The 23961-nt window shown below is 34.9% G+C and overlaps 6 protein-coding genes across 9 annotated transcripts; 3 read left to right on the top strand and 3 right to left on the bottom strand.

Moving 5' to 3' along the window:
- The first annotated feature begins 13 nt into the window (after positions 1-13).
- LOC108626266 (lymphokine-activated killer T-cell-originated protein kinase) lies at positions 14-1806 on the top strand. Of its 2 annotated transcripts, none has more exons than XM_026814678.1 (5): positions 14-237; positions 318-548; positions 650-943; positions 1167-1394; positions 1613-1806. In XM_026814678.1, exons 1-5 carry the CDS (start codon positions 114-116, stop codon positions 1765-1767), a joined length of 1032 nt encoding a protein of 343 aa, XP_026670479.1. In that variant the 5' UTR covers positions 14-113; the 3' UTR covers positions 1768-1806. The 2 variants fall into 2 exon arrangements, with proteins under 2 accessions (XP_026670479.1, XP_026670480.1); XM_026814679.1 differs by having other exon boundaries at positions 150-237; positions 334-548.
- On the bottom strand, positions 1799-8725 carry LOC113464513 (syntaxin-1A-like). Its single transcript, XM_026814681.1, has 9 exons — positions 8485-8725; positions 8234-8329; positions 8066-8159; positions 7931-8005; positions 2541-2732; positions 2396-2469; positions 2191-2328; positions 2008-2118; positions 1799-1937 (listed from the first exon to the last, which is right to left on the bottom strand). The coding sequence occupies exons 1-9, from the start codon at positions 8515-8517 to the stop codon at positions 1863-1865; spliced, it is 888 nt and encodes a 295-aa protein (XP_026670482.1). The 5' UTR covers positions 8518-8725; the 3' UTR covers positions 1799-1862.
- On the top strand, positions 2733-9972 carry LOC113464512 (condensin-2 complex subunit D3). 2 transcript variants are annotated; one of them, XR_003389366.1, is made up of 2 exons: positions 2733-7040; positions 8885-9972. XR_003389366.1 is itself a non-coding variant. In XM_026814674.1 (2 exons), exons 1-2 carry the CDS (start codon positions 3431-3433, stop codon positions 7582-7584), a joined length of 3924 nt encoding a protein of 1307 aa, XP_026670475.1. In that variant the 5' UTR covers positions 2734-3430; the 3' UTR covers positions 7585-8128. The 2 variants fall into 2 exon arrangements, 1 of the variants encoding a protein (XP_026670475.1); XM_026814674.1 differs by lacking the exon at positions 8885-9972 and adding an exon at positions 7212-8128 and having other exon boundaries at positions 2734-6981.
- LOC113464514 (syntaxin-1A-like) lies at positions 9758-10920 on the bottom strand. Of its 2 annotated transcripts, none has more exons than XM_026814682.1 (5): positions 10682-10920; positions 10329-10615; positions 10078-10173; positions 9910-10003; positions 9758-9849 (listed from the first exon to the last, which is right to left on the bottom strand). In XM_026814682.1, exons 2-5 carry the CDS (start codon positions 10359-10361, stop codon positions 9767-9769), a joined length of 306 nt encoding a protein of 101 aa, XP_026670483.1. In that variant the 5' UTR covers positions 10362-10615; positions 10682-10920; the 3' UTR covers positions 9758-9766. The 2 variants fall into 2 exon arrangements, with proteins under 2 accessions (XP_026670483.1, XP_026670484.1); XM_026814683.1 differs by having other exon boundaries at positions 9775-9863.
- A 103-nt stretch (positions 10921-11023) lies between these two features.
- On the bottom strand, positions 11024-21753 carry LOC108626265 (ankyrin repeat domain-containing protein 29). The gene is made up of 8 exons (XM_026814680.1): positions 21396-21753; positions 20262-20372; positions 18981-19079; positions 13573-13671; positions 13411-13509; positions 12982-13179; positions 12800-12895; positions 11024-12498 (listed from the first exon to the last, which is right to left on the bottom strand). The coding sequence occupies exons 1-8, from the start codon at positions 21405-21407 to the stop codon at positions 12301-12303; spliced, it is 912 nt and encodes a 303-aa protein (XP_026670481.1). The 5' UTR covers positions 21408-21753; the 3' UTR covers positions 11024-12300.
- A 330-nt stretch (positions 21754-22083) lies between these two features.
- RpS21 (ribosomal protein S21) lies at positions 22084-22735 on the top strand. Its single transcript, XM_018026860.2, has 4 exons — positions 22084-22160; positions 22248-22305; positions 22416-22551; positions 22626-22735. Exons 2-4 carry the CDS (start codon positions 22256-22258, stop codon positions 22689-22691), a joined length of 252 nt encoding a protein of 83 aa, XP_017882349.1. The 5' UTR covers positions 22084-22160; positions 22248-22255; the 3' UTR covers positions 22692-22735.
- The last annotated feature ends 1226 nt before the right edge of the window (positions 22736-23961 follow it).

Below are 23961 nucleotides of genomic sequence, written 5' to 3'. Positions count from 1 at the left end.
ACTTGTACCAGAAAGTTGGCAGCAATTGAGCGTTATTATTTCAAATATCTGTCTAACGAACGACGAAGTTCTTAGCCTGTGTCGAATTGTTACGTATAAAGTTATTATTTATAATGGCTGAATTTAAGACACCAACATCGAAAAAGTATAAAAGTCGAGTACAAGATAATCCAGAGCTGCGAACGCCTATTAAAATACCAAGTTCACCGTTTCTACAGCAAATAGGTTATGGATGTGGTAAAGAATCGTTGAATAGTTATCTCTTATTATGCTTTTCTTAACTTGAATGTTGTTCTAATGCAGAAATACATTATTAGGTGTTAATGTATTTAGTTTAGAACGGTCGCCGAAAGTCGGTTTTATCCGATCACCATGGGCAATAAAAAAACGAAACCGCAAGGTTGAGGATAGAAAATATAACGATCGCATTCGTTTTGAAGCAGAGGTACTTAGTAAATTGAAACATCCAAATATTGTAGGCTTCCGAGCTTTCACCGAAGTTTCCAGTGAGCCATGTTTGATGATGGAAAAGTTGGATTGTTCTTTAGGTACAAAAAAGATATATAAAATACAAAATAGCTATATAGAACTTTTATATATTTATTATAGAAGTTTTATGAGTATTTACATCTTCTCATCATTTGATCAGGTGATATAATAGAAGAAAAAGTCGAAATTGATGATGGTCCATTTCCTGCCAAGGATATTATGAGAATAACATATGAAATTGTAAAAGGTCTAGAATATTTGCATCACACTGTACATATTTTACATGGTGATGTGAAAAGTTATAATGTACTGACTTCAAAAGATTACAAAACAGTGAAATTATGTGATTTTGGAGTATCTCTTCCTCTCACTGAATCTCTAGAATTGGACAACACAAAAGGAAATCTTACATATGTGGGGACAGAATGTTGGAGTGCTCCAGAAATAATATTTGGTTCGTTAATTTCTTGTATCTTTATGAGCAACAGATAAGCCAAATGTTCCAATTTCTGTTCACGTCACAATTTCTACTCACTGCATAATTTTCTTATTATTAATATACAACATTATGGAATACGACGAATATCTTACGAATTATTCGAAGTCGTCATGTTATGAGAACTACCCTGTACAGTATACATTAGATAATATGAATAATCTTTTGTTCGACTTTTCAGAGGATGGGCCTGTTACAAATAAAGCAGACATATGGGCATGTGGTCTTGTAGTTTGGGAAATGATAGCTCTATCACCACCTCATGTACCTGATTCGGAAGAGGACGAATCTTACTCAGAGGATTCACTATCAGAGACGCAAAGCACAAAAACAAGTAATGTCAGCATGGATAGCATGAACGACAGTAGCTATTTGAATGAGTTGGAAAGTATGATAAACAAAAAGTGTGGTAAGTACTTCTAATATTAGATTCTTAAAGTACTAGCAATATTAAATCAGTGCAAAAGTTCGTGCCTGATTTTTAGAAACGACTCGCATGTGAAGTAATATTTTATTCCAAATCAGGCAAGATTTTTTGCACTGATCCAATAGTATGAAAGAAAAAAAGAACCATTAAAACAGAATAAGTTCAGTAGATGATAATGTATAGTGATTTGTTAACCACAGGTACTCGCCCTCCGTTACCTGCTGTTGACTTAGGAAAAGAGTATCAAAAGGTACTTGAAGTATTTCTTGCATGCACTACTTCCGATTATAAAGTTAGGCCTAGTGCCAAGGGACTCGTCAATTTCTTTAACAATTGTGTATATAAAAACAAGTGACAATAAGTGTAACAATTATTTTTTTACTTATTTATAAATAATACATATTTTTGTATTACATAACATATTTTCACTTTATTCATACACTTTTTATTTTACGTACAAAGAATGGCCAGCAGAAGTAAGAAAATAATGATTATAGTAATAATAATAACAAACTTAATTTTCGTCTGAAAGAAGATTGTATAATGTCATTTTTTTTATTTCTACGCGTAAAACTCATGTTCTGAACATAAATACCTTTTTATATTTTCGCCTTTTTTTCTCCGCTTTCTGAAGATCGGTACGACCACTATCGACAGTATCTGCGGTTCTTCCAGCAAAATATTCTACACTATTTATTTGTTCTCCCTATTAAGACAAAATAATTATCTTACTACTTACTATTATAGCAATACTGTTATTTCATTTAATTCCACTTACTTGTTTTTCAACAAGGAATGCCATCTCAGTAAACATATCTCTAATTTCTACAATCGATTTTTCTAATTTAATAATATCATTATGTCTACTTTGTATGTCAGATAATTGCTGTCTTGCAATTCGACTATCCTCTAAAATCTACGAAGTAATTCATATTTATTTAAATCTCATGAAAATTAACAGTGCGAACTGCATTTTCTCTTACATTATCAACGAATAGACTGATTTCTGGATTATCAAGTAATGTTTCCAATTCGTCACTCGTAATGTGCTTCCTGACTAAAAAATAAATAAGAATATAATATGATTGTATTTGGATGGAAACGGTAGATTCTACAGAGGAAACATACTTAATAGTTTCTGGTGATGCAGAAGTATACGACATTTCTCGTGATACCTTAACATAGACAAGTTATAGTCTTCCATAATCTCCGAAAATAATTTGATCATCGTCGAATATTGCAACGCTTTAATTCGCATATGAATAGGTCCTTCGGTCGCAACAGTTAAATCATCCATAGAGGAAAGGTCCTTTGCCATTTCTATGAATAAAAATTAATCATTCCGTGTGAAACATCTATTTATTCATAAAAGTACCGATTTCTACTCAATAGTGCATTTTTTTATAATTTCAAATGTTATTTTAAATTTATAGAAAAGTAAGCCAGTGAGCGATTGGGTCATTCAACTTATTTCATAATTTATTATTATCAGTTATCACATGACCAGGAGAGACTGAGCGCGTCTTCGCAAAATTTTGCGCGCGTAAAAGTTCGATCTTCCTGATAAAGTATTTTCTGATAGTAGCTTGGTTATTTTTTATTAATTGTATGAAATAGTACAGTGCAGAATACTTTTATACATTTCAGTGATAAAACTGTGTCATATAAATGTGATGAACATCATCTACACATTCTTGTAGTGTTTATTTAGCTATTGCGCGATGAACCTCATTCGTCGGCCAGTTTCCCGCTTTCGGATGGACGCCAGAACTTCTAACATCCCTTACAGTTCGTACGAGATGTTTCGTGATAAATCGTCATCCAGTGAGCATCATAATGAATTAATAAACTTTGCATCAATACGTATTAAAAAATGATAACCTGAGGCCGTAACTATTATTTTATCAGAATAAAGATAAGTTAAGGTTATGTTTACATTGGCCAGATAATATTTGAACGAATGTGATAATAATTGTAGTTTCGTTTAAAAATAATTTAAACTAAATGCAGTTGTTACGATGGAGTGTTTAAGAGTATTCGACAATTTTAAACTTCGCGATTTAAATGAAGACTGGATACAATCAGCATGGGATGGAGATTTCATGATTTTTGATCAACCACCTGATGAGCATTTCATACTTTTTGAGAATGGAAATGGAAAGAATATCCGATTACTTCTGGATGAGTCGTGTACAGCTATAAGAGCATGGTTGGAAAGAGGTGGAAATGAAAATAATTCAGATGATTGTCATTCAGAGATATCTTGGGCCACGTTGTTTGCCATGGACGTCAAGGTACGAGCTTTACTAGCTGTACTGGGTTACATAATAAATAATGGTCAAAACAGTGAAGTAGATGAAGAATCAAGGGAGTCTTGTTTCTTGGCAATCAACTTGTATTTCTTGCTCTTGGCCATCCCCGGTAGCAGTGTATTTAATGTATTTCATACAACTTTATATCAAAGAGCAATAGAAACTCTTAGAATATACTCTGAACAGTTGCAACCTTCTGTCAAAAACTACAAAAAAACAATGAATTCAGATGACACATTCAAGCGCGATGAGACTATGAATGAAACTGTGATTCTCTCATCCCATCAAAGGAATGTTTTAAAAAGATATCTGAATATTATCATTTGTAACTTCATTATAATGGCAAAATCGTTTTGTTTTAAAGATCATGTGCAGTTATTGGATACTACTGTACATGGAATACTCGAAGTTACAAGAATCGAAGATGAATGTGTGATACCTCAATCTTTTAATGAAGAAGCTAGCACTGTAAAAGTATCATTGTTACATCATGCTTATGAAGCTTTGAGAGAGTTGTGTGATAGTAAGCATGGACCTGTTAAAACAACTATAATGTTAATAGCAAAATATATGCTACCTCGTTTGCTCTGTTCTCCTATGGATGCACATGTGAAAAATATCGCTAGTATACGTGACCACACGATAATCTTTTTGAAAACTTTATTAGATTTATATGAAAAAGAATCGGAAACGGCAATTTTAATATTGATACAGCGCATGATGTTAAAGTGTCCAGACCGACTCGAACTTAGACAAAAACAAGCCGGTTTGCTGTTAAAAATATTTACGATATGCACGGAAAGTACTTTACTAAAATCCTTGAAGGATTTGATATTGTTATCCCATCACACAAAGATACCTTTTAGAATATTTGCTCAAGAAATAATCGGGAAACTATTACTTGAAACTTCATGGACAAATAGTAATATAAATGATAATTTAAAGGATAGAATAAAGAGAGTACTTTTTGCAATTGCATTGAGCAGATGTATGGACTGCTCGAGTCTTGTAAGGGGAAAGGCTATGGCAGTAATTGCTGAGTACTCGGAGTCTGATCACTTGGACAAAGGAATATTTCAAATCATGATTAAAGAACCTGATGAAAATAAGAAGTTCGTCACATTTTCTGATATGAAAGATGCTCTATTTAATAATGCAGATTTATTACCAAGATCGAACTCTTTAATAACTATGTTGTTAGAAAGATTAGAGGATGAAAGAGCCTTGGTACGGAGAAGTACGTTGCAGCTCTTCAAAAATTTAATTATAATGTTTCCGTCTCTGATACATGATGTTGTGCCTGCGATTAGTACTAGGTGTAGAGATCCAGCAGTAACAGTGCGTAGATTCGCTGTGCAAGTTCTGTCTCAGCTGTTGCAAAAGTTTCCGAACAATACAGAACTCCTACGCGAATGGGTAGGAGCAGTAGTACCGCAGATTTTCGATATTGAACCTAAAGTACAAGAAAAGGTGCTAGACCATTTACAAGAGCTATTGTTTCTTAGAATAAAAGATGTTTCGAAATGTAAAGATAGCGCAGTGGATGATCTGCCATGGAGAATTTTAAATTCACTAGCTAATGAAAAAATGCGGAAACATTTATCGAAAGCCTGTAACTTGTGGGCTAAGAATGGTATTAAACAGTGTTTAATACAAAATATACAGTCTCACATTGGCACAAATAATGATATCGAAGCTTGGATACTTCTAGCAGCGTTGGCTGAGAACACGACTTTACCAAATATGAATGAATTTTTCTCAAAGTATGAGGATATTGTCATAAAAAATGATTTTCGCACAAATTTAATTCTGCACGTTTTAAGCTGTTCTTGGAAATCTGTAGATTATGCATTTTTTAAACCTCTTGGCACTTATCTTTACAAGTGCTTAGAAGAGTTTAAAATCAATTACGGATTGATCAGTGTTTCTCTAGATATTATACACAATACAATTGCGTATTTGTTCCCTGAGAACCATAAGAATGTGCTAAAATCGCAGATGATAAATCTAATACAGATTTCCGAGGCAGAAATCGCAAAAGTTTTTAACAGTAAGAGCGAAGCTGCACAGGCAGCATCAAATTATGTAAAAGCTATGTTTACGTTAGGGCACGCAACGATTTTATGCACTTCTAAAATCAAATCTTCAACGTTGCGAATTCTGCAAGGAGTGCTGTTGAAATGGGAAGCACTGCCAACGCCGTTGAAGGAGATAAATGAATTGCAAGCTGCGACAGTCGTCGTCCTAGGTCAACAAGCTATAAGGGACCGTGAAATAGCGAAACAAGTAGCTCCGATATTTGGGAAATTGATGAGGAAAACAGACCCAAATTCGATGGTAGAAATAGCCTTGAAAATAAATGTTGCGAAAGCATTAGCCGATATCTGCGCAAACTTTACTACTTTGGTTGAACCATATTTGCCCGACATGTGCGTGAGCATGAAGGATTCGAGTCCGAAAGTGCGAGAGGCTATCATGGTGATATTCATCCAATTACTCTTAGAAGATTACATCAAAATTAAAGGACCTTTCTTCTTTCATATATTAACAATGTTATCGGACTCCGACGATATGATACGTGAATTAACGGTTTTTCTTATTGAAGAACGGCTTCTACGGAAGAACAAAACTTTAATCTCGCAACAGTTTTTACTAAGCATATATCATTACAATAATTGTTATTCTCAGAGGAAAATGTGTCGTCATAAGTTGCGTGAGGAGGAAAGGAAAGTTTTAACGCTTCCTGGAAAAGAGAACGAGGATAAACGAAGGACAATTTATGATTTCATGCTGGATCACTTGAATCCTCCGGAGAAGATAAAAATACTTGAAAAAGTAACTAGTCAAATACTCGGTGGAACTTGCGCGGACACGATCAACGTTAATTTGAAAGAAGGGTCTTGCGTTTTGGAGGACGCGTTATATATAATTAGTAACGATCGTTTACGTCCATCATCTTTTACCAGACACAGTAACGATGATCAACAAGAGGGTGAAGGAATGCAAGAAGCTCAAACGACTACTCCAGCCTCTGGTGCAATAAACGTTATTGTTGAAGGAATAAAAAAGTACGGTTTAGAGATTCTATTACCTACGCTAATAAAGCTTAGGATAAAATTGTCAAATCTAAAATTACCGGTTGAAAACGATGTAAGAAGAAATCTAGTTAAAACGTATTCTGAGTATAATAAGGAACAATTGACGAATCTATTAAATGAATATCCGCAACTGGAAAAAGAAGTGGACCAATTTAAAAAGTAAGAATTTAACTTATTTGTTAATTCTAAACCTCTTTATTTTTTCCATAACTGATAAAATCTTCAAGTCATTTGTACAATTTAAATGTCTGCGCAAAATTATAGTAACGTTCAAGTGTGCTTGTACGAAAAGATCGATTATGCATGGTTAACAAGCTTGCTGTTACGTCTGTGGCCAGCTTTGTACTATGTGCTGCTTTGACTATAAACTGGTAATAATTTTATTTCAGGCAATTGAGAGATATTCGATTTAATGGAAATACTTCTATTGAAGAAGAAATCTTTTCACCGGAAACGGATAATCAACGTGTTTCCGACAAAAGCTCAGATTTAACTTCCCCTATGATAAGTCCAACGGTCGGATTGGAGTGTGTTTCGATTTCTGAATTATCTGACTTTAGACCTACGCCTGTGAATTGCAGTTCACCGCATAGTATTCTAAATGGTTGGGATCCACTCATGTGTTCAACTCTTGGTCCTAGTACGAGTGGTACATCTAAGTTTTCAAATTTAGATATCGATGACATAATTCCGTCAAAAATTCGAAAACTTTCCAATTCGTATAAGAACGATAATGGATCTGCTAATCACGGCATAGATTAAGAGGAGGAAATAGTTTCGAGGTTCAATACGACGGTGAATCTAATTAGGATAGGTTCATTTTCTTACTTTTTTTCATTTATGATGCATTTTGTAGAAAAGCATAAAAAAATATATTATTAGACTGCAGATTTTTTTATATTTATAGAAAAAGTTGAAGTTTAGAGAATATAAAGATGATATATTATGGTTCATTTTTGTTTTTTTGTGTTTTGTTTTATTAGATGTACGAGGAAGTACATATTGTTTTTGACGAGTAAAAAAAATTTTAATTTACGTTTTATTAGTTTAAACTGCGATCAGAAAAATTTTATGTTAGATAAAAATCCGCAGTCTAAATATTACCTACCTCTCAATTTTCGTTGTATGCGAAACGATGTCTGCGAAATGGCATACGTTCTACTGTCCAGTTCTTTTTTTAAATCTGCAACACATAAACTGTCAACCACCGAGTGAGCGCAACATTTGGTAATATTGTTCTTACCTTTATTGGTGTACGACAAAACGTTATTATATAAATCCTTCACGATCGTGATATTCTCAGCGACGAGTTGTATCAGACTTCGAACTTCCTCGACCTGTATCAATAACTTCTCAATATCTGTGATACGTAAACAGCGATTCAGGCATTCATATAACTCTACATACGTACTTCATCTAATACTTCTCGCAGTTTTTTGTTTTGCGACATTTGAATGTGTACATCTTGCAAAAATCCTTTACCAAATGTAGTGCTATTATTTTGATACTAGAGAAAAACAAAAAAAACGTTACATCGAACATCACATACATGTATTTAATATCTAAACGAACTAATGAGAAATGCAAATTTTTCTTAGAAATCATGCTATTGTTACAAAACATTTTTCATGAAAATTCATGTGGGAATATCGAAATACTGACGGCACGTAATTCCGGCAGTCGATCGCGGACCATGATGGGTATTGCTGGAGAATCAGCATGTAACTGATAAATGCTGTTAATTCAACACATAAAACTTCTCTGTTGTTTATCTTATCAGCACGGCAAGAGATATAATTGATAAAAAAAGAGATAGCGACGTTGGAACATTGTTACTTTTAGTTGAATGAATCTGATTTTCACTGAAGATTTATGTTATAAGACTATGTCGTTCCCTCTGGGTATTCACAGTTAAACTGCACGTCTCTTGCTTAGAAGATATTTTGCATCTGGAATGAAATAGGAAATAGGCACTTAGCAGCTGGGTTACAAGGACATGAATTATATATAGATACCTTTGACTTTAATTCTAAACCTCTTTATTTTTTCCATAACTGATAAAATCTTCAAGTCATTTGTACAATTTAAATGTCTGCGCAAAATTATAGTAACGTTCAAGTGTGCTTGTACGAAAAGATCGATTATGCATGGTTAACAAGCTTGCTGTTACGTCTGTGGCCAGCTTTGTACTATGTGCTGCTTTGACTATAAACTGGTAATAATTTTATTTCAGGCAATTGAGAGATATTCGATTTAATGGAAATACTTCTATTGAAGAAGAAATCTTTTCACCGGAAACGGATAATCAACGTGTTTCCGACAAAAGCTCAGATTTAACTTCCCCTATGATAAGTCCAACGGTCGGATTGGAGTGTGTTTCGATTTCTGAATTATCTGACTTTAGACCTACGCCTGTGAATTGCAGTTCACCGCATAGTATTCTAAATGGTTGGGATCCACTCATGTGTTCAACTCTTGGTCCTAGTACGAGTGGTACATCTAAGTTTTCAAATTTAGATATCGATGACATAATTCCGTCAAAAATTCGAAAACTTTCCAATTCGTATAAGAACGATAATGGATCTGCTAATCACGGCATAGATTAAGAGGAGGAAATAGTTTCGAGGTTCAATACGACGGTGAATCTAATTAGGATAGGTTCATTTTCTTACTTTTTTTCATTTATGATGCATTTTGTAGAAAAGCATAAAAAAATATATTATTAGACTGCAGATTTTTTTATATTTATAGAAAAAGTTGAAGTTTAGAGAATATAAAGATGATATATTATGGTTCATTTTTGTTTTTTTGTGTTTTGTTTTATTAGATGTACGAGGAAGTACATATTGTTTTTGACGAGTAAAAAAAATTTTAATTTACGTTTTATTAGTTTAAACTGCGATCAGAAAAATTTTATGTTAGATAAAAATCCGCAGTCTAAATATTACCTACCTCTCAATTTTCGTTGTATGCGAAACGATGTCTGCGAAATGGCATACGTTCTACTGTCCAGTTCTTTTTTTAAATCTGCAACACATAAACTGTCAACCACCGAGTGAGCGCAACATTTGGTAATATTGTTCTTACCTTTATTGGTGTACGACAAAACGTTATTATATAAATCCTTCACGATCGTGATATTCTCAGCGACGAGTTGTATCAGACTTCGAACTTCCTCGACCTGTATCAATAACTTCTCAATATCTGTGATACGTAAACAGCGATTCAGGCATTCATATAACTCTACATACGTACTTCATCTAATACTTCTCGCAGTTTTTTGTTTTGCGACATTTGAATGTGTACATCTTGCAAAAATCCTTTACCAAATGTAGTGCTATTATTTTGATACTAGAGAAAAACAAAAAAAACGTTACATCGAACATCACATACATGTATTTAATATCTAAACGAACTAATGAGAAATGCAAATTTTTCTTAGAAATCATGCTATTGTTACAAAACATTTTTCATGAAAATTCATGTGGGAATATCGAAATACTGACGGCACGTAATTCCGGCAGTCGATCGCGGACCATGATGGGTATTGCTGGAGAATCAGCATGTAACTGATAAATGCTGTTAATTCAACACATAAAACTTCTCTGTTGTTTATCTTATCAGCACGGCAAGAGATATAATTGATAAAAAAAGAGATAGCGACGTTGGAACATTGTTACTTTTAGTTGAATGAATCTGATTTTCACTGAAGATTTATGTTATAAGACTATGTCGTTCCCTCTGGGTATTCACAGTTAAACTGCACGTCTCTTGCTTAGAAGATATTTTGCATCTGGAATGAAATAGGAAATAGGCACTTAGCAGCTGGGTTACAAGGACATGAATTATATATAGATACCTTTGACTAGTTTGTTCATTCATTTCTTTTTTACTAAGATATTAGTTATCCCTTTTTTTACTTGAAGCACCTGCACTATTTTCTACACTTTATGGTAATATCATATTATTTTGCAAATTTATGCAAATCTATGTTAAGCTCTATTTTTATACAACAAACCAGTTGAGATAAAGAATAAAAAAGGTAATTGAAATATGGATAAAAACTATTTGAATTATATTTAATCTACTCTGTGATATTAATCAAAGAAATGAATATTCTGTATTTACATATAAGCAGTAGATTGTAACAGATCAAAAAGTGGAAGAACGTTCCCACTATAAATAAGCATGACACTTGCGGTAACAGTGTAAATGTATTTATTGTGTAAAGTAACGATTAATTATAAATATATTTCGTTAATATTTTACGCATTCAACTAAAACATTTTAGTATCACCACGAGGAATAATCTAAAAAACATAAAATATATTTTCTCTTTCTTATAAATAATACCTTTACTTATATCCTGTGCGTATTACAGTAACGCTAACACAGTGTTACCATAGGAAGAAACAGTACTAAACGATTACTACGTTTCATTCTCTTTCAGAAGGCAAAACAATCAGTCTTATAGAACCCTCAATTAGAACAAAACGATTGCGCTAGTCGAAGGTACATATGTATCTGTGTATATATATGTATATATATATTACGTTTATACAACGAGTTCAGTGTTAACAAGACATACGGACTGTCTCAAGCTTAGACGGTCAAACTGGATTTGATTTCAACTTAAAAATAGTTTTCCATTATATGTCACGTATACAATATTTATTTCTATTCTTTAACAAAACGTTAACTGACTTTATATAACATTTTTATCTTCTTTTTAGTTATAAATTAAGTCATCGCAGTTTGACTGTCTAAGCTAGTGACGATGCATATACAATGACTCCCATTAATATTCCGTTACACTTCAAAATAAAATAATTTTTTTAATATTGGACTAAATAACTTAATTGCCTGCGGGATGTTAGAAGGCTTAATGTACTATATGTATAATGTGTAACAAAAAGTATTAAAAGTTATTCCATTTTGAAATCTGCCCGAATATTAATGGAATCCACTGTAGTTTTACCGTAAAAATAGATGTATGTACATGCATTATGTACATATCCAAGAGCGTTTCTTTAAATTTTGGACATTGTAAAGTTCTTTACAACAAGAGAATGCACTAAAATATAACTTCGCTTATCTTTAAATACGTACTATAGGACGTGCATCATATATTTCTCTAAATATATATATACACCAAAAAATAACGAATAGTTTTTTGTTTTAAGAAAATGACGGAGTTTGAAACCACAGTCTTGCAATCGCAACGAAGATTAGCATCCACTTTACCTTTTCTAGTCTCATCTAACGCTACGCGAAACATGATAAGATTGCACTCTTTCGATTATCCCGTTTGTCAACTTGTAATCTAATACAGTACATTCAATTTGTAACATATGTATATAGACATTACATTTTTTTTAATAAAGAAATACTGATTTCTTTCACTGGTCTGCATCAGTTTTCTTCGATCCCTTCACCTTTATTTCTATTTTACCGAGCTAACGGTAAACGAGGATTTTGCTAAGATGCACCCGTTCGGGCCCTAACTTTATCCCTCAAATAATTGGCAACCTGCGTTTGTGAATGCCTAATAGCTAATTGAAGTGGCGTAACGCCTTCTTGGTTCACGAGCAACGGATCTGCTCCAGCGCCTACCAGTTGCCTCGCAACAGTCATCTGTCCAGTTAAAGCTGCAGCGTGTAGCGCACTTTCACCATTCTGAAACAATAATTATCTCTCCTGATTATATTTCTTATAACGTTATTTAATACTAACATGCCCCCTCTCGGGGAGATACGCCTAGAAAAAATTGAGCTATATTTTCATTCTTCGTAATAATATTTTTTGTTTCGGAAATATATGTATATAGTCTATGACGCTCCGAAGTGTATAAAGGAGTTACAGTTCAAATTTTGCTGCTTCAGCCGTTTTTGAGTTTGAAAAGCTTTCTCTTTATCTAATTGTAAGATAAATTATTTGCCGATTTCAAGTTGTGACCGCGAGAGACGCTCATACCTACCGGAAGTATACCCAGAGATGGTCGGTACTTGAGTAGTTCACCAACGACGGCAGTGTGACCCTTGTGAGCCGCTTTGAACAACGGGGTCGCGCCATCCTATAAAAGAAAACGCTTTAAGTGCACGGTCTATTCTTGAAAAAAGCTTCTCAGCTTTTCTGTCCCTTTGTCCAATCCCGACTCACATGTCTGGTAGCGTCAACCTTCGCGCTAGCTCTCAGAAGCCTTCTCACAACATGATCATGTCCCATTTGCGCTCCTATCCATAAAGGCGTGGCACCATCAGTCCTCGCCGCGTCCGTTTTTGCCCCATGCTCCAGCAGAACCTCCAGGATTCGCACGTGACCGTTTTGCGCAGCAATGAATAACGCCGTTGCCCCATCCTATATCATTGAAGAAAATATTAGAATTAGATTAGTTATTCGAATTATACAAGTAAAGAGTAATACTGAATCAACACCTAAAACTAAAAGTAAACTAATCCACCTCACAACTTTAAAAAGCTCTAATCGTTTGGTCTGATTTTAAAACAGTTATTCAGTCTTAAGAAGCGTTGGTTCAGTTTTGCTCTTTACTGTACATCAGCGATGAAACTTGAACGAAATGAAGTTCACCTTCATGTAAGCATTCGGATTAGCGCCCCTTTCGATTAAACCTTCTACGACGTCCAAGTGACCGCATTGGCATGCAACGAAAAGCGGAGTGCCACCATCCTGCAATCACAACCAGACATTATTTATTATCGTTTCTATTCAACTGGTTCTGTCTTTACTCACTATGCTACAAGAATCGACGATGGCACCGTGCTCCAATAGAATGCTGGCGATGTCCATGTAGCCACCTTGAGCAGCGAAGAACAACGCCGTGGTGCCGGTCTAAAAATAAAAAGCAATAAATTACTGTAGATTCGTGAACCGTCGTACAAAGTGTCGACGTAGCTCCTTCGATTTTATGGCGCAAAAAAAAGAACGAACGACTTGCTCCGTGAAACGTAGGACGGTTTTATTGCTCCTGTAAACACGATAGAATACAGAAGTGAGAATTGGACTTTGCATTGTTAAAAGAAATATGGAATACCTATAATTTCAATAAGTCTTATTTGAAGAAGTTTCTGTTCCTTCCATGAAAATTGTGTAAGAAAATGAAGAATCCAGATTCAACTTAAAATGAGGAGTGAACGGAGAACTTTGTATAACTATGTTCTACTTTAACCCATTCCTCCTGACATAAAAAAAAAAGAAGAGCATATGCTTTTCGGGATCAGGTTCATTGAAAGTTGCAGCAAGGTAGGTTCCGAATAATTAAGTAAAAAGAGAATGATTTCGAATCGAATAGCTGTCCATCGGCAAAGGAGAGAAAGTGCTGGTGTGTCGCCACGAAAGGAACAGAGCCAGTGTCCAGGTGGATGCAAGCGTGTTCGAGTTCAGCTACATATGTATGCACTTTCACTGACGTCGGGTCTCTGTTCCTTTGCCCCGGAGCATCGATCATCGTTTCCAACAGAAGCTTGTCGAATGTTAAATTTCCAGAAATGATAAGAACATTCTGCGGCATATACGCAGTTCGTATGTTCTAAAGTTCTGCTCTTCGAACCGTATCAATCCGGGAGATATAATACATATCCATTACAAACCACAGAAATTCTATAATGTCGATCAACCTGTTCATGCACTCACGGCAACTGTCCTCATCCGCAGTAATGCTTAACTTATAATAAGAATATATAAAAAAAATACATGCATTTGCGATTAATTTTAGCTTGCTATAAAAAAAAATACACGTATTCTATTAGAACATTACGCGGTCAGAAGAAACAATAAAAGTAGTATAAAACCATCAAAATTATTTTATATAACTTTTAAACGAAAAATGGCATAAATATTTGAGAAAAATTAACATGCGTAAAATTAATTCCTGTGATATTTCTTTCTTGATGCCTTTCCCTTTTCCTCAAACTCTATTAAGAGAAATTTGTTGATTAAAAAGTCATTTATCAGATGTTTTATGAACTTGAGATAAGATTAGAAACATGCATGGACACGATTGAGTGTCCGCTGCAAGGTAGATATTGGACAATAGAAAAGGTAAAAGTTATTTGCAGCGATAGTTAAACCCCCTTTTCCTGTTTAATTAATTTGTTGATTCGCGAGCGAACGCGGTAATTAGAGGCAAATGGTGCGTGGTACCCGTGGCGCGTGTTAAGCTCGAACTCTAGATTGCACGTGATCTTACCAATTAAATAGTTCGTTACGATAAAGCAAAATAAAGATAGAATACTGATATTTCTACTATGCTAAATAAGCATGCAACGTGGCATTATCGGAATCAACTTTTATTGAAATATATATTCAAATACAATTCTGATTTTATTCGGCATCTTCTTACTTAGCATTGTTATTTCAAATAACGAATATTACTGGTGATAAGTATTTAGAAATATTCTATTTCTCGAATTAATCTCGTTCACTTTTGTTTTGAAATGAACTTACCTGTTGCATTTTTTTTTATTTTCATTTCGAATAAAAGAGGGCCAACTCAGATTTGCAACGAGTTGCTTTTGAAACGATTCTGATAAGAGGCATACTTCTAGAAATTGCTTTTAGATTATATCCGAGATCTCTACACTTGTGTTAGTTTTTTATTAATCTGTACACGCACTTTCTGTTGATAAAAGCAACACTCTTGCAATGTCCCGATACACTCTGTAATTACGGTGCATTTGAAATGAGAGGGATACTCGGACACACGGTACATTGTCGATTTATAATGAACTTGTTACTTCCTGCCCGCAATCTGCTTTCCAACACACGCTATTTTAACTTGCCCGCCGATATTTACGTGCGGTACAACACGCGAAACTGTGATATGGGCGTGTACCCGTTTATTTGGAATTCTTATGGAATGCCGATGAGAGTTTGGACAATGTCTGCAAGGCCAACTTATAATCTCCAATGACGTGAAACATATTTTCGTTAGCTGCGTTCCTTTCTCACGATTCTTGGTAAAAGTAGCTCTCAGAATTTTTACCAGCGATAAAAATAACTTGGCTTTGTACTAATAAGATAAGATTCCAATCAGTAAAGAATCCTATTGGGAAATGTTCTGAAGAAAATAGCTTAGAGAATTTTACAACCAGAAACTGGATATATACAACACCCCCATCCAAAGGCACCGTATAGAAAATCCGCGAAACTCAATATGAAACCGCGAGTAACAAGATATGGTCCGAGGGTACCGGTAGCCGGTGAAAAAAATGCGAACCGGACGAAAGCCCCGAACGAGGCCAAGCTCGTAAGGGATCAGTGTGTCACGAACACCCACGCATGATTTTCAAGCTGATATTTACCGGCAATTTGTGCGGAAGCCGTGTCTCGCACTCCACGTGAGTCGTTCCGAGCGCATATATTACAGGCATATACAGTCAGTCTCAGAAATATTCGGACGCTACAGTAGTTTATATATTATTAACAATGCATTTATTAAATTATATTTTTCTCTATTAAATCAATTTCATACTCATGACGATTACCCAAAAAATATCGAAGTTATAAAAAATTGTAGAGGACCTTATTTGTAGGTCATAGTAGTACCCACAATTTTTGTTTAAAACATTTTTCCTAGCATCGAGTCTTATCTATGTTTTTTCTTCTATTAGAATCGTTGGGGCGTTCGTACAGCCGACACTGTTTACTTTTTTCCCGTGCTTCCCATGCTGAATTGAACCCTCAGGATTTATAACTAAACCCGGTCCCTATCGGTGGCCATATATTGGGAGATTACTGTCTATCTAATGTCCTAATATTTTTGGAACACGAGACACGGGTAGAAGTCTTGATTATAACTGAATATCTACACGACACTGAAGAATACAGGACTTATCTCCATACGTGTGTATAGCAGAACAAGTGTATTAATCTACTAAATAAAAGTGAATTTGATAAACGCATTATAATTAAATATATAAGGAGATAATTTTTGCAGATACTGCAGTGTCCGGATACTTATGAGAGTAACTGTATATACATACATATGCACATAGGTAGGGTAGACGTCTCTGCTGAATCGCATTAGATGCACGCGATGCAACCAAACGGTGCTTCGCTTCGGCAACCTTGAATACATACGCGCATAGGCGGGATGCGCTTTGTGCACGGGGCGTGATTTGCGAGGCGAAATATTCGCCCGCCGTAACCGGGTCGCAGTTTTTAGAAACTGTAGAACAACCGCGACTAATTGCCCGACATAAATCAATTCTCAACTTTCGACGCTTTCAGATTTCCTATAAATTCCCGCATGCAGTTTTTCTAATTCATTTGTAGATTTGTAAGCAACGCGACCGTCTGAGTAGAAAGATTCTTGACGAATCACCAGTCGATGAAAAGATCGTAAGTGGCCCTGTTTTCTATGACGGAAAACGAAACATGTAATCACGAGTGAGAAGTGGAAGCTAACTTCTAAGACGAATTAGAAACTCGGCTATCGAATAATCGAGCGAGTTAACGACCGTCGACTCGCAGAAATAAGCAGAACAAGCAATTCGCAGTTAATTATACCTTTTCCGCGATTTACATTCGAGCGTCTCCTACTTTTCCTCGGTAATTGCAATCGATTAGAATTAATCCGGATTGAGCTCGTCCTACTTCCGTTAGTTGCAATGACTATTAGAACTACTAGTAGATAAAAATAATTCCGGAAGCTGCCGAGCTGTTGATTAGGTAACAAGTCGACAACTGTTTAGATGTTTTAACACGCGTTCGTGTAATTCGTTCCACAAGAACATCGTCGCTCGAACTGGTGTGAGTGCAGAAAGAATTCCTACTATTCAATTTCTGTACCGTTATTCTGCATCTAAAGATATTAGGCTGCTATCATTTACATTTCAAAAGGTGAAACACAATGAAATGGATCTGGTAAAAGAACTATAAATAGATTTCTTATATAGAGAATGAAGTACTTATGATTGTATGAGCTGAAAGATCTCTGCCAAAAGTCCAAGAAATATGATGAAAAACTAAGAATATCCAATATTTGAAGCGATAAACTTTTAAGTAAAATTATATTTATAAACAAGTATTAAATTGTTCGAAAAGAAGCTTGTAATGTATAATTACTAATATTCTAATGTACGATTTTTGACACTTTTTGATAGGATTGTACTTGTCTTACAACTGTTTACATTGTCTACAAGTCTTACAATCGTCGCTTTTGCTTACTTTTTATTGTGTATCTTAAATAGTATCCTTGAAATTGATATTACTTCAGCTGTAAAACATACAATATTACAATAAACTTTGAAATTTAAAATATTGAAATGCTTTTCTTAGTAGAATTGTTCTTTTTGTTTTTTTGTAGTTTCTTAGGGTCTCGGCAAAATTTTATAGACTCCTTCTCAATTTAACACTTTGCGTTTTATTATTCAATACCTGTTAAAATTTCAATGCTTTGTCATTGTTTTTATTTAAGGTCTCGTACAACCATAAACTGGTAACGTGTTAATTAATAAATCATGCTTGATGCACTTTTAATCAAGAGTCAAGCGGATGTTCCATGGCCAAAAATCGCGAGGTCCATGTTCCATCAGATTTGCATACAATGCTGGTACATTCGATGGCAACGAGAGTAGGTAGGTAGGTATACTTACGTGGGCTCAGCGATAAATCGTCGCGAGCCACTTAAAAAGGGCCACTCGACCGCTTCCTGGTGCCTCGTGTTACGAGCGACAAGCTTTTTATGTCTCAGAAACTCCCCGGTTCCTTTCTGAATAGATGACGAAACGCAGCCTACATACATACTCTCTTGTTTTTATTTTCGAGAAACTGGCAATTAGAAAAACTACAAGCTATTTTCCATATCCGAGATCCAATCAGCTCGGAGGATAATTAACGCGAGATTATTAAAATAACTAGGAAGCATTATCCAAGTGAATGTAATGACTTCAGCATAAGAAATTATATGCAAAGGCCTGCGGTATTCGTTTCAAGAAATAGTCGATGGAAATAGCATATGAAAAATTGAAATATTAAATATTATAATATTGTATTATAAATTCAATTGTTAATGAGGCAATTAAAAAATCGGCAATCCTAATTTCTACTATGAGTTGACCAGGACGCGCATGTTCAACGAGTTTCATTCAGTCTTAGGAGTTCATTCATGATCTTGGCTACGCGTGTTCAGGACTTACCAGTCTTCTAGCATTAGGATCCGCCCCTTGTTGCAGCAATTCGGTGACCGCCTCGATGTGGCCCCCGGCAGCAGCTAATATCAAAGGAGTCGTTCCATCCTGGAACAGGTGGAAGAGTCAGTGACCTCTGTTACTTCATGGTACAATAAGTTTTATGTCAAGACCCTCAAAAGAGACTACTTCGTAAGGTGTGGTCGACTTGTACCAAATATTTTAAACTAGTTCAACTCAAACAATTGTGAATTCATAGCCATAAACATATTCGATACGAGATACTTTGTATGAAAGAGCTGCGCTGCTCTGTAAATGATTTAAACAGGACGGGGAATTAATAAACATTGTAAATCCATTTTATAAATTTTTCAAGAATTCTTATCTGTGGAAATCAAAATCGTTTTCACTCATTAAGCACTTTTCACAGGAGTTTACGATAATGAAAGTCTATTTGGGTTTCTATGAGTTGTCGAACCGCGCCTCATCGCTAAATCGGTAATTTACTACAATAACGAGGACATTGTTAGTAAGGTTCCTCAATTGACGTAACGAGCAATCACGGGGACCGGTCCTTAATGATGTCATTAATTTACTCGATTGTCCGCGAATAAGCAAAGCAAGAAGATTCGAGATACAGTAACTCCCATTAATATTAGAACAAATTTCAAAACGGAATGACTTTTTAAATATTAAACCAAACGACCTCATTTTCTTTGGAATGTTAGAGTATCCGAATATTAACGGGAATTCTGGAAAGCAGTGAAACGATTTTAGCTAGGACGTTTAAAACAAGGTTAATGTCAATTACGTGCCTTGACCAAATTCCAAATTCCGCCGAAATAAATGGTCAAGCTTGACCGCGCGCCAGAAGTAGAACGACTATCGGTGCGTGATCTAATAAACCAGTTTCGAGACAAAGAATAACGTTACTCGAGCTACTCGTCATTTCGACGTCGCGACGTGTCGCATCGTTTGCATAATGATCCGATCGACCCAGCGACAGATCGTTGTCGCCTAAAGAATTACTCCCCTGTGCGCGAAGTTAGAATTAGGATTGCAAATAAATGATTGAATCTTTCATTCAATTGAACACCAATTGGTCATAAAAGTTTGATTCTTGATTCAGAATGAAGGAATAAAATTATTTAATTATCTTAATTGAAATAAATTCGAATTAACGATTAAATTTTAATCCTTAATTAAAGAATAATCCAGTTGTCGAGTCGTTAATTGTTAATACGACAATTAAAAGATCTGTAATCCTGTGTAGAATCAGGATCTAGGTACCTTGTCTTTGCAGTCAACATGGACACGTCCGGAATCCAAGAGAACTCGAAGTCGTTTTGCATCGCCACGTGCAGCTGCCAAATGCAATTCTACATCCCAAGGAGATTCTTTCTGGAATAGGAAACAGGAAAAGAAAGCTATAAAGCTGATTTCTGTTGCACTTTTCGAGAACTATAATCAAAGGTGAATGTATTGAATTCACTGAACTATGACTGAAATCGTATTTTATGGTCTGTTACAATTGCTCCGACTTTTCCAAGAGACCTGAATCGTTCGATACTCGTAGTCTACTTAATAATCGTCGAACATGTAATTCAAACTAAATGCGTGTAAATGTCAAAAAGTCCTCGTTATTCTTTCTTTTTTATATTGTCTTACTTTTCTTTTCTTTTTCGCCATGTATTTACTATTTTGTTTTCATGTAAAACGTTTATATTTTATTTTACAATAAATTTATTATTATTATTAAAACATAAAAATAAAGTGAAAAACCAGTGCACGTTCACTCAACCGAGGTTTTCACCTTATACATAAATCAGGCGCGCTTGTCAAAGTGCAATGTTCCAGTGTTTTGCTCTATGCAACGACCCTCGTTTCTAGGTCATCTCACGTTAAGCGCAACAATCAATGCGTCGCGTAAGATCGTAATCGATTGGTACAATCTGTGACCACGAGGAATCGGAATCACTTGTCCAAGCGCAAACATGTAAAAATATGAATAGACAAAAAAAAGTAATTATCATCGTTGTGCAATCAATGGCAAGGTGTTTACAACTTGTGTAACCGAGAAATGACATCAGTTCTCGTAAATTTCTTCTGATCTCATCTAGTCTTGTTTCTAAGCGCATACATGTCATATAAATAATTAGAATCGAGATTAAGAGACAATGCGCGTACTTCATCGACGAGAAAATAGTACGCGAATGACAATATGTATAAAAAACAAGAATACACGAACGGGGTATCAACGATCTGCGAACATCATCAGCATCTATGAAATTACGATAGGATAATGTTGCTTGTTTACTTTCAGTTGCATCCTAGGGCATGTCACGCGATATTTCATTCAGAACTTTGTTACAGAAAATACGCGCTGACATCGTACAATGAAACGTTTAATACAAAATTTCTTACCTTCATGGACATGATCGACAAAACAGTGCAGGAACTCGCGCGATTGACGTTTCGTTCTCACAAATGAATTAAGATAAAATAACCAAACGTTATTGTTACAACAATTGTATCGCGGTGCATTTACAGCATGCTTTCGCCAGTACGCTGCGTGTCAATTCTAACTGAGATACGTTTTTAATAAACATATACATTTTTAATTATCGCACGCACTGATTATATCACAGTCCGTTTAAAACGCGCGAGAGAGCACTAGCAAATGTCTTCGCGTTTACGGAACGCGGAGGCACACCGTAGGAGCATCGTGATTTTACCGGATGACTTCGAGTCACCGAATGCCCGACAAAACTACTGTACGACAAGTAGTATAGACCAAATGCTTCCCTCGAACTCCGCTTGGTGCAGCATGCTTGCTGCACGAGCCATTGCGCGCGTGACACACGCATACAAATTTAAATTCATCCAGAGGGCAGGATCTGCCGGCGATCTTCCGTCGCCGTCAGTCTGCAGACAGATTATGCATATTTTATTTAATGGCATTGTTATTGGATTAACTAAAAAGCGGACAAACATTATTTAGTTATCTTTATATATTTCTATGTCTCTATTGACCGCATTTAATATAATAATATAATATGTTTAATTTATAGTGAATATTTGCCTGGATGTTGGTAGACCCGATTTTGTGACATGTGCAGTTATTACTTACTAGTCTAAAAGCTCCTTTTTGTGCGGAGCCATTTTATGGTGTGTGTGTAGCAAACGAAAGTAAGGAAATACTTTGTTTAAGAAGTTTCGGCGTTTTATTTTTTTAATCTGGTATAGTAATTCTGTATATCTTCGATTTTGTTGTAGGAATAAAAATGGAGAACGATAACGGAGTACTTGTTGACCTGTACATACCGAGAAAATGGTAAGCGGTGCACGTGGACTATGTTTTCTTGCACTATAGTGACAATCTTTTGATGAACTAGCGAAAGTGTTACGATGATCAATTATAAATAGTGTATAATGATTTTGTAGCTCGTCGAGCAATCGCATTATCCACGCTAAAGATCACGCGTCAATTCAATTGAGTATTGCTGATGTTGATCCTGAAACCGGACGCATGACCGACTCGCAGAAAATGTATGCGATCTGCGGAGCCATCCGTCGTATGGTACGTCTTTTCTTACTAAATTACTTTCTTACATACATACAAAGTTCTTTTACAATTGTTTCCTTTCTTTCCAGGGTGAATCAGATGACTGCTTGGTTCGACTTGCAAAGAACGATGGTATTTTACCAAAAAATTTTTAATGCGACAATTAGTTTATTCTTTCAATAAAAACTAAAAAATTGCACATGTTATTGTTCTTACTATTACCTGTCTTAATCAAATTGATTATAGAAATACTGATACAGTGACATTCATAGATGTTTCAAAACTGAATAACTTCTTTACTGTTGGGCTTGACTTAATTTTTTTACATATTAGATTTGAAAATTAAGGTTTTGAAGATATCGGCCTAGAACTTAAATAAATTGGAAAAATTCAACATCAGTCGATTTTTATTAAATTTTGTACGTGCATGTAACATGAAAACGCATGTCTTAAATTGAATTCGTTGAATCCAATATTAGAAGTTATCCAATTCTGAAATGTGTACCGCGAATATTTACGAACTTTGTTATACATGTTGATTGCTTACAAAGAAAAAGCAACAGATCCCACATGGGATCGAATGGACTTCGTGTACCATTTATTATATGTTTTGTACATATGTAGTTTCAAATACGAAATAATGAATCATTATATATAATACATATATGATACAGGAAGATAAATGTTGAATTCGCGCCTCTCTCGCTATAGCCATTTTTCTTTTCCTAATTACGTTTCAAAAATTATGCATTGACTATAAAAATAAAAGTCATTTTAAAAAATATAGTTGTACCTGTTAAAAAGTCACATGATTTCCAAATATTCAACCGCGTTCAATGAAAACATTCACAAATCTGTTAAAATACAATATTTGATTTTAAAGTCTCGTATTATGCAAAACCTTGGATGATAAAAATAATCCATGGCTACTGTTAAATTATATATTATGAACAATCTTTTCGTATTTCTCGAGGACGCGAGTAAATACGGTTTTGATACGATATTATTTTAAAAACATGATTTATCATTTTTCAAACCTGTTAGATTACGAGGCTAAACGATATTTCTATCCGCATAGAAATATTTAATTTTTGTGCATACGTCATGATATTACAATTAAGAAAATACAGAAACTCGTACATACATATTCAATAATACAACATAGTTCTAAAAAATATGTTCGTCATATATATATTCATATATTAGTTGTCATTTACCGGGAACTCGAGCTTTATGCATGAATATTGTTAAAAAGTGATGAAACTGCCTTTAAAATACCCTGAGCATATTCTATTGATGCTTTTTTTTCGTTTCCTATCAGTACATGATTACTACAATAAACTAATCGAATGATTAATGACATTTTTAAAAGAATTAAACTTAATCATACGATAAAATTTCATCTATATGTTAAACTAGCACTCA

Source organism: Ceratina calcarata, unplaced genomic scaffold (assembly GCF_001652005.2).
Source record: "Ceratina calcarata isolate Rehan_Ccalc_2016 unplaced genomic scaffold, ASM165200v1 scaffold390.2, whole genome shotgun sequence".
NCBI classification, from domain to species: Eukaryota; Metazoa; Arthropoda; class Insecta; order Hymenoptera; family Apidae; genus Ceratina; species Ceratina calcarata.
The sequence above is the reverse complement of the archived record's forward strand: the minus strand, read 5'-3'. Positions and strand labels throughout refer to the sequence as shown.